General features: G+C 36.4%; 1 protein-coding gene across 4 annotated transcripts in view; it reads right to left on the bottom strand.

Moving 5' to 3' along the window:
- Window positions 1–17,878, bottom strand: part of PCDH15 (protocadherin related 15) — a 1,016,126-nt gene that overhangs the window by 421,471 nt on the left and 576,777 nt on the right. For all 4 annotated transcript variants that reach the window (XM_063669967.1, XM_063669968.1, XM_054435813.2 and 1 more), the window contains exon 9: window positions 15,517–15,625. In XM_063669967.1, the coding sequence (XP_063526037.1) occupies window positions 15,517–15,625 (109 nt within the window). The remainder of the gene's footprint in view (window positions 1–15,516; window positions 15,626–17,878) is intronic.

Here is a 17,878-nt window from a genome sequence, read left to right as displayed (position 1 = left end):
TTTGAGAAAGAGTTTTGCTCTTTCTTCTAGTCTGGAGTGCAATGGTGCTGTCTTGGCTCACTGCAACTTCTGCCTCCTGAGTTGAAGCAATTCTCCTGCTTCAACCTCCAGAGTAGCTGGGATTACAGGTACCCACCACCAGGCCCAGCTAATTTTTGTATTTTTAGTAGAGACTGGGTTTCACCATGTTGGCCAGGCTGGTTTCGAACTCCTGCCCTCAGGTGATCCACTGGCCTCGGCCTCCCAATGTGCTGGGATTACAGGCATGAGCCACCCTGCCTGGCCTTACAGTATATATTCTTTCCGTTGGTGTGTCTGGCTTCTTTCAATTAGCATAATGATTTTGAAGTCCATGTTGTTTCGTTTATCAATAGTTTATTTATTTCTATTGCCTAGGTGTTATTCTATTGTATGGATATGCTACAATTCATTTGTTTATTCACACGTTGATGAACACTTGAATTGCCTCCAGTCACAAATAAAGATGCTATGAACTTTCTTGTGTACCTCTCTGAATGAATCTATGCTTTCATTTATCTTGAGTAAATATCTAGGAGTGGAATGGCTAGGCCATATGATATGTGTATGTCTAAATGTTTTATTAAGAATTTTTGGGCAGAGAACAAGTCTATTAATTTTCAGTTATGTATAGGTTTATGTAGTCAATACCACAATCAGGATATAGAATGGTTTTAGGATCAAATAACTACTTTGTGTTTTCCTTCCCCAAAGTTTAATCTTTAGCAATGACTGATTTGTTCATCACCATCGTACTTTCATCTTTTTGAGAACGACATTTAGATGCAATTGTGTAGTATAAAGATTTGGAGACTGGCTTCTTTCAACTCAGTATAAAGCATTAGAGATTCATCCAAGTTGCTGTGTATCAATAATATTATATTTCCATTGTTGAGTAATGTTTAACTTTTAAAGAAATTGCCAAAATATTTTTCCAATGTGTCTGTACCATTTAACGTTCTTGCCAGCAATGTATGAGCATTTCAGATCTTCCACATTTTCACCAACACTTGATATTGTCAGTCTTTTAAATTTTGGCCATTCTGGTGTGTATGTAGTGATATTCATTGAGGTATTAATTTGCATTTCCCAATTAGCTAATGGCATTGAGCAACTTTTCGTATTCTTATTTTGTTTATAAATCTGTAATAATTTGTTAAAACTTTCGGCCATTTTATAATTGTCTAATTTTTATAAAATTGTGTTTTCATATATTCCCCAAACAAGTCACTCATTGGATACATTTCGCAAATACATTCTCCTTTTCTGTCAGTTCTTTTTCAGTCTATTGTCAATGCCTTTTGAAGAGCAAATGCATTTTTACTTTGATGAAGTCAAATTTTAAATTTTTTCTTTTATAGATTTGCATTTGTTACATTTAAGAAATGGTTGCCAGCCGGGCACAGTGGCTCACACCTGTAATCCCAGCACTTTCGGAGGCTGATGTGGGGGGATCACCTGAGGTTGGGAGTTTGAAACCAGCCTGACCAACATGGAGAAACCCCGTCTCTACTAAAAATACAGAATCAGCCAGGCATGGTGGCACATGCCTGTAATCCTAGGTACTCAGGAGGCTGAGGGAGGAGAATTGCTTGAACCTGGGAGGCAGAGGTTGTGGTGAGCCGAGATTGCACCATTGCACTCCAGCCTGGGCAACAAGAGCAAAACTGCGTCTCAAAAAAAAAAAAAAAAAAAAAAAAGGAAATTGTTGCCAACCCTAAGGTCATAAAAATTTTTACCAATATTATCTTTTAGATGCTTTATAGTTTTAGCTCTGAACATTATGTATAGAAAGTCTTTCAAGTTGGTTTTTGTAGATAGTGTGAGGTATGGATTGAAGTTTATTTGTTTACATATGGCTGTCCAATTGTTCTGCAATGTTGGTTGTAAAGATTAACTTTTCCTTCTTTTAATTGCCTTTTGCTTCATATTATTTTTAAAGTGTTTACACCTTAACAGTTTTTTCTCATAGCTGTATTTTCCTATCATTTATTGGCACAGTACTTCTGATTCCTTACATATAGTAAATTGAAGGAAATGTGGATGGCCTGACCTAAACTATATAATTATCACTTAATCTTCCAATAATTTTTATTTAGAGCAAAGAATCAGAAGATGGATGTACAATCTGCACCATGAAAATAATGGGCATCTAGAGGAAAGGCCCTCTAATCCCTCATCTTGAAATTCATGTTTCTGCTTCTTAAAATGTTATTGTTTTTGACAGTTCCTTGAATTCCGGAAGAAAACAAAGTCCTTTCGATAAATTTCCTTTAACGCCAAGATGAACTTAAGTTCACCTCTGTATTTTTTACCCAAAGAGTCCCATTCAGGAAAACATTTGTTTTTAATGCTTCATACATTTGAAAATGCACATCTAATATACTTCAAAGGAGCACTACCTCAAAAAATACAGTATCAAATTTTTCCCTTCACCACTGAAAATGTTTATCTTTACATATAAAATTAGTAACCTGATTAACACAGAAATAAAAGAGAACATTGTCTTCTGAGTGCCATGAAGATGTGTGGTAATTCCTCAAATTTTGACATTGTAGATATATAGAAATTATAGTCAGTTTCAATAAAACACTGCTAATGAAAACACCCACAATTTCCTTTGGTAGAACAAAAACAATTATAACATGTAACTTATCTCTCCAGGTAATTTTTTTGTGAAAACATTTTAATGAACCATGAATGCCAGATACCCTGCAGAAGCCAAGGTATTGAAATGTAAAAACATTGTACAAGAATAGAAATACATGTCGAAGTTCAAGGTCCCTACAGAATCCCTTATTTATCCCACTTAGAAAATGTAATATAAACTCTATTTAGCAAAGCTTAATTCATCTAAAAATATAGCTGCTTCTGAACCATCTCTGAAGCTCTGGGTTTTGTTTTTTAGTCATTCCCTTATTTGATCTTGGGATTAATTATATTAATATTCCATTCCTCTGACATTAAATTCACCTGCTACCCCTATTACATAACTAAAATTTTGTTGATAATTTTAACCATTATTTTCATCTATGCCCTAACAACACATTTGTTTTTGTATCAAGTTATCCCTAGGTTCAAATATATATTAGAAAAATTACCTCTAATTTCTCATTATTTTCTTCTATTAATTTTACCTTTAGCACTTTTTCTTTTCAGCTACTACATTCTGTTAGTGCATTCTTTGATAATTCTAAATGAAAAAAGTAAACTACCTGTGTCCTGCTTTTACATCTTCCAAAAATCATTAGTTCTAAATCTGTCTCCTTTGCAAAACTTCTTTTTCAGCTACTTGTTATAAATAACAAACTTCATTTTCTTATCCAAAATGTTTTTAATAACTGCGTAATAGCCACCAAAATAATTTAAATCAATTTTTACATATTATTAGGGAAAACTAAAATTCTTATCTTAGTAGCCAATATCTCAACTTCAAAAAATCTTTACCAAAGATTTTATTGGGTTGCTTTTCCTATGCATATTTATGACAATGCTTCTGAGAGTATAGTTCAGGTGTACCCACACTAGAAAGACCGAGATCTTGTCCCAGATCTTCTGAATCAGAAGCTCTGAAAAGGGAGGTCAAGAGAATGCACTTTGAATAATCTCACTGAATTCTTGTATCCTTTAAAGTTTGAAAGCCACCTCTTCATGGTACATGATATGTTCATATCTGTTATTTAAACATAAAAATAATTACAAAATTCAGAAACCATTTTATTACTAATAGAACCACCATTTTTTCTGACTATGCAGATTCAAATCCCCAAGTTACTTTCACTAGCCAATTCTCTACACATTCTCCAAGTGATTCTTTCTTACCTTAGAAAGTCTCTCTGATGTGTTCCTTTTTCATAGTCCTAATCACTTACCTTACTTAGACCCTTGTTATTTCGTACTTGTACCACGGTGATAGCCTTCTAATATCTTCTGACATTCCATTCCCTTATAATCACTGAAGGAAACTTTCTAAAATGCTACTTTTATTGCCCAATTATCTAGACAAAATTTTATCTATTGTGTACTGGGGTAACCCCTAAAATAGAATTGAGAATAAAAGGTATAAATTTATTTTTCTTTATTGATTGATTCAACTTACATATAGTGAAATGCACAGATCTTAAGCTTTAATGTTTTAGGGGCATAGACCCATGCTACTACCACTCTTATTCAAACTTTAATTTTATATTTATTTTTAAATAAAATAATACAAAAGTAAACTTAGCTAATGCTTTATACACCAATTGACACTGTGTCTCTGTTTGTATGTTTTAGGGACAAGCAAGGAATCTTGAGGGAGATGTGACAAGTGTACAGTGTGAAGGGATAAGCAGCAGTGTATTATTCAGAGTTCTTTAGAGAAACAAAACAAATAGGCTATGAGGACATATTAGTACCGACAGTGAGAAAGAGAGAGAGAGAGAGATTGATTCTCTCAATCAATTGGCTGATAGATAATGGGAATTTGTTGTTTTAGTCCATTTTCACACTGCTGAAAAGACATACCCAAGACTGGGCAATTTACAAAAGAAAAAGGTTTAATTGGACTTACAGTTCCACGTGGCTGGAGCCTCACACTCATGGTGGAAGGCAAGGAAAAGCAAGTCACTTCTTACATGAATGGCAGCAGGCAAAGAGAGAGAGAGCTTCTGCAGGGGAACTCTGCTTTTTAAAACCATCAGATCTCGTGAGATTATTCACTATCATGAGAACAGCAACGGAAAGACTTGCCACCATGATTCAGTTATCTCCCACATGGTCCCTCCCACAACATGTGGGAATTCAAGATGAGATCTATGGCCAGGCATGGTGGCTCATGCCTATAATCCCAGCACTTTGGGAGGCTGAGGCAGGCAGATCACCTGTGTCGGGAGTTCAAGACCAACATGCATAGCATAGTGAGATCCTATCTCTAAGTGAGATTTGGGTGAGACACAGCCAAACCATATCATTCTGCACTTGGCCTCTCCCAAATCTCACATCCTCACATTTCAAAACAAATCATGCCTTCTCAATAGTCCTCCAAAGTGTTAACCCATTTCAGCATTAACTCAAAAGTCCACAGTCCAAAGTCTCACCGGAGACAAGGCAAGTTCCTTCCACCTATGCATCTGTAAAATCAAAAGCAGGCTAGTTACTTTCTAGATAGAGTGGGGATACAGGCATTGGGTAAATACAGCCATTCCAAATGGGAGAAATTGGCCAAAACGAAAGGTCTACAGGCCCCCAAGTCCAAAATCCAGCAGGAAAGTCAAATCTTAAAGCTCTGAAATGATCTCCTTTGACTCCATGTCTCACATCCAGGTCACACTGATGTAAGTGGTGGGCTTCCACAGCCTTGGACAACTCTACCCCTGTTGCTTTGCAGAGTGCAGCCCCCTCCTGGCTGCTTTCATGGGCTGGTGTTGGGTGTCTCTGGTTTTTCCAGATGTACTGTGTAAGCTGCCGGTGGATCTCCCATTCTGGGGTCTGTAAAATGGTGGCCCTCTTCTCACAGCTCCACTAGGTGGTGCCCCAGTAGGGACTCAGTGTGGGGGCTCTGACCCCAAGTTTCCCTCCTGCACTGCACTAGCGGAGGTTCTTCATGAGATCCCTGCCCCTGAAGCAAACTTCTGCGTTGACATACAAGGCATTTCCACACATCTTCTGAAATCTAGGTGGAGTTTCCCAAACCTCAATTCTTGACTTCTGTGCACTCGCAGGCTCAATACTTTGTGGAAGCTGCTGAAGCTTGGGGCTTGCACCCACTGAAGCTAGGGCCTGAGCTCTATGTTGGCCCCTTTCAGCCAGCTGGAGCAGCTGGGACACAGGGCAACAAGTCCCAAGGCTGCACAAGCATGGGGATCCTGGGCCCAGCCCACAGAACCATCTTTTCTCCCCAGGCCTCCAGGCTGGTGGTGGGAGGGGCTGTCATGAAGACCTCTGACATCTCCTGGAGACGTTTTTCCCATTATCTTCAGGATTAACATACAGCTCCTTGTTACTTATGCAAATTTCTGCAGCCAGCTTGAATTTCTCCTCAAAAAATGAGATTTTCTTTTCTATCAAATTATCACACTGTAAATATTCTGAACTTTTATGCTCTGTTTCCCTAATAAAACTGAATGCCTTTAACAGCACCCAAGTCACCTCTTGAATGCTTTTGCTACTTAGAAATTTCTTCCACCAGATACCCTCAATCATCTCTCTCAAGTTCAAAGTTCCACAAATATCTAAGGCAGGGGCAAAATGCTGCCAGTCTCTTTGCTAAAACATAACTAGAGTCACCTTTGCTCCAGTTACCAACAAGTTCCTCATCTTTATCTGAGAGCACCTCAGCCTGGTTTTCATCATTAATATCATTATCAGCATTTTGGTCAAAGCCATTCGGTAAGTCTCTAGAGAGTTCCAAACTTTCTCGCATCTTCCTGTCGTCTACTGAGCCCTGCAAACTGTTCCAATCTCTGCCTGTTACCCAGTTCCAAAGTCGTTTCTGCATTTTTGGGTCTCTTTTCAGCAACACCCCACTCCTGTTACCAATTTACTGTATTAGTTCATTTTCACATGGCTGATAAAGACATACCAGAAACTGGGCAATTTTCAAAAGAAAAAGGTTTAATTGGACTTACAGTTCCATGTGGCTGAGGAAGCCTTACAATCATGGTGGAAGGCAAGGAGGAGCAAGTCACATCTTACATGGATGGCAGCGGGCAAAGAGAGAACACTTGTGCAGGGGAACTCCTCTTTTTAAAAAAAATCATCAGATCTTGTGAGACTTATTCACTATCACAATAACAGCACAGGAAAGACTTGGCCCCATTATTCAATTACCTCCCACCTTGTCCCTCCCGCAACACGTAGGAATTAAAAATGAGATTTGGGTGGTGACACAGCCAAGTGATATCATTTGTTATGAATGCTAAGAGCATCTACTATCTGCAAATTGAGAACCAGAAAAACTGGTGGTGCATTTTTTATCAGGTCCAGAGGCCTAAGAACCAGGGGAGTCATTGGTATAAGTCTCAGAATCTGAAAGCCTGAGAACTAAGCACTCTAATGTTTGATGGCAGGAGAAGATGGATGTTCCAGTTCAAGAAGACAGAACTCATCCTTCCTCTGCCTTTTTGTTCTATTCAGGCCCTCAATGGACTGGATGATGCCTGCCCATATTGGTAAGAGCAGATCTTCTTCACTCAGTCTTCTGATTCAAATATTAGTCTCTTTTTGAAACAATCTCTTAGACAGACCCAGAAATAATGTTTTACCATCTCTTTCTATATGCTTTAAATCAGTCAAGCTGCCAAATAAAATTAAGCATCACAAGCAGCCTTCTCTCTTGTCTGTTTGCTTTCAACACATTGCAGTGACTTTTAGTTTGCATTTGGCCAATTAAAGGGATCTGTATTTTATAATATTAATTTTACACCAAACTAATGCTCAAAAAATGAATAAATAGCTGAGAAATATCTCTGCAAATAAACCTGAGATTAAAGGTAACAATAATGATGTGTGTAGAAGTGATCACCAAAAAAGATGGAAAAATCCCTTCCCATTCCTCTGCTAAAACAGCTTAATCAGTCATGTTATTAGGTCAAAACCGTGGAGATCCATGCAGACCGGAAATAAAGTCAGACTGACAATTTTGATGTAATTAATACAATTATGTATCATGTTGACTTATATATAATACAATTAATCATTTTCTATGTGATATCTGAACATTGAAAATTTAATGACTGATAAAATACATGTATAATTCTTAAATATTAGAGTGTGTACTCAAAAATATTTTTTAATTCATGGGATGAAGGATCAGAAAAGTTATGTATTCATTATAAAATGTAGCTATCATTAACTAAATGATATGGTTTGGCCTGTGTCCCCACCCAAATCTCATCTTGAATTGTAACTCCCACAGTTTCCGCATCTCATGGGAGGAACCTTGTGGGAGGTAATTGAATCATGAAGGCGGGTCTTTCCTGTACTCTTCTCGTGAAAGTGAATAAATCTCACAAGATCTGATGGTATTAAAAGTGGGAGTTTCCTTCACAAGCTCTCTTTTCTTATATGTTGCCATGTGAGACATGCCGTTCACCTTCCGCCATGATTGTGAGGCCTTCCCGACCATGTGGAACTGTAAGTCCATTAAACCTCTTTCTTTTGTAAATTATGTAGTCTCAGGTATGTCTTTATCAGCAGCATGAAAACGGAATAATACACAAACATACACACACAATCTTGCCTAAAGTTATTTACGTCTTAAAGTTCAGAGCTCCACTTTATGAACCTTCTCATCTCCTTGAATTAATTGAATTAGATCAAAGATGAAAAACATTTTTTGTTTCCTAACAAGTAAAATACTCTTTTTTTCCCCTCACCTTAAATCTGGGCAGGAATTGTTCTTGCTTTGACCAGTATATGATAGTAGATTATTTCTACTGATTCAGTTCTGGGATCAGGCCTTCAGAAGTTTGATAGCTTTCACTTTTGCCTTCTTAAAAGGCAGGCACACATGCAATTAAATGGACTATTTTAAATAAATTCTATAAAGAATATTTTCTTTAAAAAATAATTTCCAAAATGTAGAAGTACATTAAAATTAGAAGAAGCATTCTAGAGAATGGTAAGGCATGAGGAAAAATACACCTTGGGGGGTATATTTAAGGTTATATAATGTTTGAAAAAACCACATGTGCTCAGCTATAAGTGTTCAGTTATAAGAACTCAGTTGTGTAGCACAAGGATCATGAAACAAAAGAAAATATAAACAAAAAATAAGAAAACAAAAAAGGAAACAAAGAAAAATATGGACTCTCTGGTAACTGTGAAATATGAAATACACAATGAAATATGATAACTGTGAAATATGAAATACACAATAGAAGAAATGTAGGGCCCATGAACATTTTCATCCCTTCTCAATGTGATATATGCATTGAGGAAGGGACAAAAAATGTGTTTTTCTCTTTACCTTTCCAATAGGATTATACTGTATACCTGGCCATGAAAGTGCTAATACTTGATAATACCTACCGGAGTTAATGAAGGTTTATAAAACAATTTAAACCAAGGTTTCTGGCTCTAGTATCTCCATTCTTAATCAATGGGTGACACCAACATTTTAGTTGCCAGAATATTCATAATATTATTATAATCATACTTTGAAAAATAAGAAAAAATACTGTTAACAATATTAATGTTTTAGTATGTAACATATATCTCATCTATATGATATTTAATACATATTGCTTTTCACACATTAGCTGCTCATATAAGAGTACTTAATACTACAAGATACTGTTACAAGCTAAAGTCAGCAGACTTTCTTATATTGTTAGAAATAAATACACATTGTATGATATCATTATTAATGACAGTGCTGCAACAGAGCTTGATAGCTGTTAACATTTACATTAAAAATGGTCAGACTTGATAACACAATTAGAAGCAGAAATTTCAGCTACATATATGATTAAGGGGTCTACAGATTATGCTTTTCTTTCAAAGACCTTCATGGCAGCCTTCTCCACCATAGGCCTTGAGGCTTAGGAGGAAAGAATGGTTTTGTGGGCCAGGCCCATGGCTCCACTGCCCTGTGCAACCTCAGGACATTGCTTCCTGCAACCAGCCATTCCAGCTCTAGCCATGGCTACATGGCCCCCAGATATGTCTCAGGCCTCTGCTTCAGAGCATGCAAGCCATAAGCCTTGGCAGCTTCCACGTGATGTTAAACCTGTGGATACACAGAGGGCAAGGGTTGAGGCTTGGAAGCCTCCACTTACATTTCAAAGGATGTATGGAAATGTCTGGATATCCAGGCAGAAATCTGCTGCAGGGGTGGAGCCCTCATGGAAGACCTCTACCAGGGCAGTGTGGAAGGGAAATGTGAGGTGGGAGCCCCCACACAGAGTTCCCACTGGGGCACTGCCTATTGGAGCTGTGAGAAGAAGGCAACTATTCTCCAGACCCCAGAATGGTAGATCCACTGACAGCTTGCAATGTGCACCTGGAAAAGGCACAAGCACCAAACACCAGCCCATGAAATCAGCCAATGGGGCTATACTGTGCAAAGCCACAGAGGCAGAAATACCCAAGACCTTGGGAGCCCACCCCCTGCATCAGTGTGGCCTGGATATGAGACATGAAGTCAAAGGAGATTATTTTGGAGATTTAAGACTTAATGACTGCCCTCCTGGGTTTTGGACTTCCACGGGGACTGTAGACCCTTTGCTTTGTCTGATTTCTCCTTTTTTGGAATGAGTGTATTCACCCAAAGCCTGTACCCACATTGTATCTTGTTTTTTCAGGCTCATAGGCAGAAGGGACTTGCCTTGTCTCAGATGAGACTTTGGACTGTGGACTTCTCAGTTAATTCTGAAATCAGTTAAGACTTGGGGAACTGTTGAGAAAGGATGATTGTATTTTGCACTGTGAGAATGACATGAGATTTCAGAGGAATCAGGGGTTTCATGATATGGTACGGATTTGTTTCCCCACCCAAATCTCATGTTAAATTGTAATCTCCAATGTAGGAGGAGGGATCTGGTAGGAGGTCATTGAATAATGGGGGAAAATTTCCACCTTGCTGTTCTGGTGACAGTGGTGTCAGTGAGTGAGTTCTCATGAGATCTGGTTGTTTAAAAGTGTGTAGTACCACCCCTTCTCTCTCCTGCTCTGGCCATGTAAGATGCGCCAACTTCCCCTTCATCCATGATTGAAAGTTTCCTGAGGCTTCTCCAGCCATGCTTCTTGTACAGCCTGTAGAACTGTGAGCCACTTAAACCTATTTTTACTTATAAATTACCCAGTAACAGGTAGTTATTTACAGCAGCACAAGAACGGACTAACACAGAAAGGGTATTAAATATTCTCTAATGGAAGAATTTACCAGTAAAGCATCTGATCCAGAATTCTTCTTTGTGGGAAGATTTTTTTGATTACTAAGTCAGTCTATTTACTTGTTAAAAGTCTGCCCCAATTTTTTATTTTTTCTGAAGTCAGTTTGAATAGTTTGATTCCAGGAATTTGTCCATTGCATCCATTTGTCTAGTTGGCATAAATTGTATATAATATTCCCTCATAACATTTTTTTATTTCTGTAAGCTAAATAGAAGGTCCTCTCTTTCATTCCAGGTTAGTAAATTGCATCTTATCTCTTTTATTCCTGGTCAGTCTAGCTAGAGGTTTCTTAATTTTGTTGATGATTTCAAAGAATTGATTTTGGCTTCATTTATTATCTCTACTGTTTTCCTAATCCCTCTTTTATTACTTTCCACTGTAGTCTCTATTATTTCTATTGTGTTGTTTAGCTTTCTTTCTTTTTTTTTTTTTTTTTTTTTTTTTTTTTTTTTTTTTTTTTTTTTAAAGAGAGTCACCTCCAATCTCCTCCATCACTCAGGCTGGAGTAAAATGATGTGATTGTAGCTCACTGCAGCACTGCAGCCTTGACTTCCCGGACCCAGGTGATTCTGCCACCTTAGCCTCATGAGTAGCTGAGGCCACAGGTGCACACCACTATGCCCAGCTAATTCTTGTATATTTTGTAGAGACAGGGTTTTGCCATATTGCCCAGGCTGGTCTCGAACTCCGGGTCTCAAGCAATCCACCTGCCTCGGCCTCCCAAAATGTTGGAATTACAGGTGTGAGTCACCATAGATGGCCTCCCTTCTGCTCTTTTTCTTTAGTTTGCTTAACATTTCCAGTGTCTTTGTGACAAATATTACATTATTGATTAGAGATTAAAATACATGTTACAATGTATTGTTATTTTTATTTGTCTCAAAGTATTTTTCTGATTTTATTTCTTCCTTGAGTCATTGATTAAAGAATGTAGTTTAACTTCCACACACTTGTGAATTTCCAAAATTTCCTTCATTGTAATTTCTAATTTATTCCATTTTTTTCAGAGAATAGAGTTTGTATTATTTCAATCATCTTCAATTTAATGATATTGGTTTTATGGCCTAACATGATCTATACTGAAGAACATTCTAGGTGCACTTGAGAAGAATGTGTATTCTGCCATTAGGGGGTAGAGTGTTTTGTAGAATCTTTTAGGTCTAGCTGCTTTATGGAGTTGTTCCATCTTGACCTTAAGTTACTGCATTTGCAGAGTTTCAAGGTTAGTCAGAGATGAGAGCTTAGGGCCTTCCCAAGTGCTTCCTGAGTATATATACAGCTTGCTTTTATCTTTTTAGAATCCCAGAAATATGTTAAACTTTTTAAAACTCCCTATGAACATCATTCTCTAGCTTTTCCTTTAAAGACTTTTGGCTAGTCAATAATTCTGCCATTGATGTTCATGACAGTAGGACCATTGAAGAGGCTGACAACAGCTCTTGGATGACCTTGTCAAGGACATCAGCATCCGTATCCTCACATATAGTAAACAGAGACTGTCTATAACAAATGGAAGCAGGAGAGGAGTCCTCCATATGGTAACTTAATGTTAGCTTGGAGAAACACATATATTCAGAAGTATTTGGATGGATTTAAGGAAAATTAAGAGTTTTGACAAAGTACGTGAAGTCAGAGTCATGGATATCCCCTTCTGTGTGTGTGTGTGTGTGTGTGTGTGTGTGTGTGTGTGTGTGTGTGTGTGTGTGTGTGTGTGTGTGTGTGTGTGCGCGCGCGCGCGCACGCGCGCGCTGTGTCTGGTTTTCGTTTTTGTGTTTCCATTTGTACCAGACTGATGTGACTTAGGTAACATGCTTTATTTTCCTTCCTAATGCTAATAACAATGTCAACTAAAATGTAGCTGTGTCTGGTTTTTGTTTTTGTGTTTCCATTTGTACCAGACTGATGTGACTTAGGTAACATGCTTTATTTTCCTTCCTAATGCTAATAACAATGTCAACTAAAATGTAGCTGTGTCTGATTTTTGTTTTTGTGTTTCCATTTGTACCAGACTGATGTGACTTAGGTAACATGCCTTATTTTCCTTCCTAATGCTAATAACAATGTCAACTAAAATGTATTGAGCATTAACTTTTTTTCCAGGCAGTATTATGCACATTTACAATGTATTGGATCAAATTCTCATAACCCTTTTGTACAAAGATCTATTTTTGTTAATCCTATATTAAAGAATAATAATCTGGTCAGGTAGTGGCTCACGCCTGTAATCCCAGAACTTTGGGAGGCTAAGGCGGGAGGATCACTTGAACCAAGAAGGTCGAAGCTTCAGTGAGCTATGATTGTGCTGCTGCACTCCAGTGTGGGTGACAGAGCAAGACACTGTCTCAAAAGAAGAAAAAAAGAAGGACTAATTTCAGGTAAAGAGGGGCTAAATAACTTAAATAAAATTATGTCTAGTGTGAGTTAAAGTCAGGATTTTTAACATGGATAGTACAATTTCCAGAGGCTACACTCTCAACCCCTACAATTCTCTTCCTTCTAAAAATGTAAATAGTGTAAAAGGATATTTTTCATTTACCTTAGCTGTGACAGCAAATAATTATAAGAGTTTATATCCATTGTTTGGGACAATCCATTATCCTACAGTTGTAGGCTGATGAAACTTTCCATCACTGTGTCACTTTTCTGTTAAAATTTTTAAATTGGCTCCTCATTTCACTCAGAGAAAAATACAAAGTAGATAAATAACATACAAGACTCTCTAGTTTCTGCTCTCTTCTTATCTGTCACCTTTCTACTTTTACCTCACTCACTTCTTTCCAGTACTTCTGGCCCCCTTGTTGTTTCTGAAACCCACCTGGCAAGCTTCAGTTTTGATCTCTGCCTAGAACTCTTCCCAGAGATATCAACGAGAATAACTTCCTCAGCCTCTGTAAGCCTTTGCTAATAGCTTAACTTTTGATGACGCAAGTGCTGATGATACTGCTTAATACTGCAACTTCTACTACAATCCTCCTCTGCTTTTCCAATCCCATTCATATGATCGATTTTTCCCATAGCATTCACAACTTTCTAACTTTGATAATAAACACTTACTTATTATAGTAACTGTTTATTGCCTATCTCTTCTGCCAGAAAACTGGGTCCACAAAGTCAGTGATATGGGTTGCTTCACAGTGTAGGTGATCATTTGTTGAGAAAAAGAATGCATATAACTTTTAAAAGTGAAATAAACTTGAACACCAATGCATCCAACTGGCTCTGAGTATCATAATTATCCAAGTCTGTTCTTAAATTTCATCCTTTGGCTTTTGCATATGCTGCATTATCCATATAGATAATTGCTCTCTTTTTCCACCCGGAAACTCCTGTCTTTCTGCTAAAATGACTCTTCCTAAGCAATTCTCATAAAATGCTTAATGCTCTCCTCTCATGAGCCTACATGTGGTTCAAACTTTATTTAGAGTGCCTTAAATATTGTATTTTAATTTATCTTTTAAATTGTTTTAATTTTTTTTTAGCCACAGACTCCACGACTCCCTAACCTAGAACATTCATCTCTCATATTTGTGTCTTTAGCATCTAATAGAGTGATTGACATACAGTCAAGCCTTCAGTTAATGAAATAAATGATGCTTTATTATCTACACCAAGATCTCTATAGACTTAAAATAGTTTCATGTTTATGAAAGCTTTTTACAAATATAAAAGTCTGAGCTCTGCTTATGATATTTGTGTCTTTATAAAGACCAAAGGCTTGAAACAGAATTGCTTGAATTTTCTTTACAGACAGCATTTCTAAGAAGGATACATTATGATATTTGCAAATCTAATATCTGTTGGTTGTTGTGTATATGTATATGCACAAAGGCTTCAAGTAAGAGGACAGAAAGGGGTTGAGGGCTAATGCTGAACTCCATTAAAGTTATTTTTCAAGCACACTTCAAAAGAAGCCCCTTCTTCCTTAAAAGATATATAGCCTGTCTCACATGCATCTTTCTGTCTAGAGGCTACGCAAATCAGCAACATCCATATTTCAGCAAAATCAGTCTAAGAAGAGCAGCATAATCAATTTCTCATCATTTTTGCTTTTGATACAATTAGTAGTATATGCATAGGGATGGATTAGGATGGTTTCTGTGGAATTTTTCAAGAAAAATATTTGCCAAAGGTTAATGTTTCATGCTCCCTTGGGCTAATCATGCTCTCTCACCTTTTTTTTTTTTTTTTTTGAATGGCTCCAAAATATCTTTTTAAATTCAGTCATATATTATCACAATTATATATAGTAACCAACCAAAGATAAAACACGTGTGAAATGTTTTTCATTTTATATTAAAAGCTGAAAGTTGGTGCTAGAGGATGCTTTATATGATAAGTTGATATGTAGAAAAATACTAATATGTAGGTTAATTTCCTAATATTTTGAATTGCTTTGCTTCTTCCATAAAAGTTATTCATTTATCATTCTACACATTTCAGTCCAACTAATTGAGGAAGCAAATATCTTGAATTATTATTTTAAAATGTGTTTATACACAAAAGTAACAGTCATGTCAAATAATAAACTTTGTTATTTAAAATATTTCCTTGGAATTGAGAGAATTTGTTACTGTAAGATTCTAGAATAACTAATAGTGTAAAATGTTATCAGATACAAACCAACAAGGATGGAATAGAGGATTCCTGGCCTATCTGATGGCGGTTGAATATTCCGGTCCTGATCAATGGCTTGGATTGGTGGCGTAACAATAATGGGGTTCAGTTCTTCCTGGAAAAGAAATTAGAGAGTTTCATTCAGCTGCATTACTAATACTTCATGAAGGATTGAGACAGATGTTTTAGTTTGGAAATCTATGTAACATCTGAGACAGTAAACTCAAGTTTCAACATTTATCATCTAATACCTTTTACTAGTTAATTTTGAATGTTAAGAGGGAGCAAAGTATCCTCAAAGTCAAAATGGTAAGACATAGTGATTATGCACACAGACATGTATATCAGTAACTACTCCTAAAAGGAAAGCAAGGAAGAATGATAATGCATTTTTAATCTTCTCTAGAGGATTTCACAAAAGAAATAGCCTATCAAATAGTTTATGAAGTAATGTTTTCTCTTTGCTTTAGACAAGATTTGTAAGAATACTTGTATTCTTTCCTTGCTAAATCATTTTTTAGTCTTATACATATCAATTATATTAAAATATAAATACTTAAAGTAAATAATTTCATAAAAATAAAAGTCACATTATTGCAAATTTCATATAATTAAAATTGATTTTAAATATTGCAGGTATGTTCATATATTTTACAATGGTCTATAAGAAATAATGTTTAAAATTATAATATACTTCTTTAATTCGGTGTTTCCCAATTTAATGTCCAGTACTATTCTGTTGTGCTATCAGGACTGGCAAACATTTTTCTGTAAAGCACCAGATAATAACTATCTTTAGGCTTTGCCAGCCATATGGTCTATGTTGCAGCTACCCTCAACTCTGCCATTACAGCACAAAAGCCCAAGTGGGCATGGCTCTGTTGCAATAAAACATTACAAAACAGGTGGTAAGTTATATGAGGTTACTGACTACCATGATCATAATAGATATGCTAAAAATATAACAATAGTTACGTTGAAAAATAATAAAAAGCTTATCTACACAGATACACTTGGGAAATACGATATTAAATACAGTTTTGAAAGCCAATTAACTGTACCGCAAATCTTTTCAGACTTAATTATGCTAATCTGCATATTGACTTTCTAAGAAAAGGGTACTATTTGCTCACTTTCAAGAAACACCCATTAACCTCTTTTTGAAATAATGCCTTTAGAACACAGTTTGGAAAACACTACTCTAAGTTTTGTAGCCCTCATCCCAAATATGTAAGTGGTAATTCTAAATGGAAATACTTCTAAAGGGTAATTCTAAAGGGAAATTCCATTACATATTTGGGCTGAGGGCTGTGAAACTTAAACTACTGTTTCCCAAACATTTAGTATGTCTCAATATCTGCAACTTTACATTCTAAAAAATTACTGCAATGTTCTCATATTATTTCTTCTCAAATGACAGAACATTGAAATATGTCATGTACTTTTATACAAAACCAGTAGTTTCAGTTCTCAGCAAAAATGCATAGTGATGGCATGCTAAAAAAAGAGCACTGTTATTAAAACATTATTTATAATACTTAATTTTATATTGAAACTATAATTTCAATAATTTCAATTATAATTTCAATAAGGATAATTATTGACCAATAATGTAAACACCATAGACATTGTAGGGGTTTCTCTCGAGTTCATTATCACTAATAGGTCCTAAGTAGTCTAAATGGTATCAGTATTTTCCTGAAAATAAAGAGTTGTTGGTAGTAACAACTTACTAATACTCTATTCTCTCCTTTAAATGTGGAATCAGAACCATGAAAATACCAAATAAATATCAAAATTACTCCATTAAATCCAGAAGATTATTGTTCTTATCACGCAACTCTCACTGAACTTTTCCTCCCACACTGCCTCTCTGTCTCCCTTTCTCTCTCTCTCTCTCTCTCTCTCTCACACACACACACACACACACTCACACACACACACACACACGCACACACAGTTTCCCAATAATCAATTTGCTTGGTATGCAGTACCTGTATTTCTCCCTAAACTGAAAAAAAATCTGAAGTTCTTTGAAATACGTATGTTTGAACACAGGACTTAAGAGTTGACAAGCTCTTTCCAGTCATTTTGCCGAGGAATCTGATTGCATCAGCCAAAGTCAGCTTATAGTTAAGCTGTGTCACTCCTGGTTCATATAATTAAATCTGCAGTAATTTTTCCAAAACCGAGGCTCTATTTGGATCCTGTGTAGGCATTTCAAATCTGAGGATTTTCTGCAGTTCCATTCTGCATCTCATAGTCAGAAAAATATACCAATGTTTCCTAAACAATTTTTGCTATTATAAAATAAGTAATTTCTTATCTAGAAATTAAAATAAAATTGAATCTTAGCTTTTCGCTTGGA

Source organism: Pongo pygmaeus, chromosome 8 (assembly GCF_028885625.2).
Source record: "Pongo pygmaeus isolate AG05252 chromosome 8, NHGRI_mPonPyg2-v2.0_pri, whole genome shotgun sequence".
In the NCBI taxonomy this organism is placed as follows: domain Eukaryota; kingdom Metazoa; phylum Chordata; class Mammalia; order Primates; family Hominidae; genus Pongo; species Pongo pygmaeus.
Note: the sequence above shows the minus strand (reverse complement) of the source record. Positions and strands in the feature narration are given on the sequence as shown.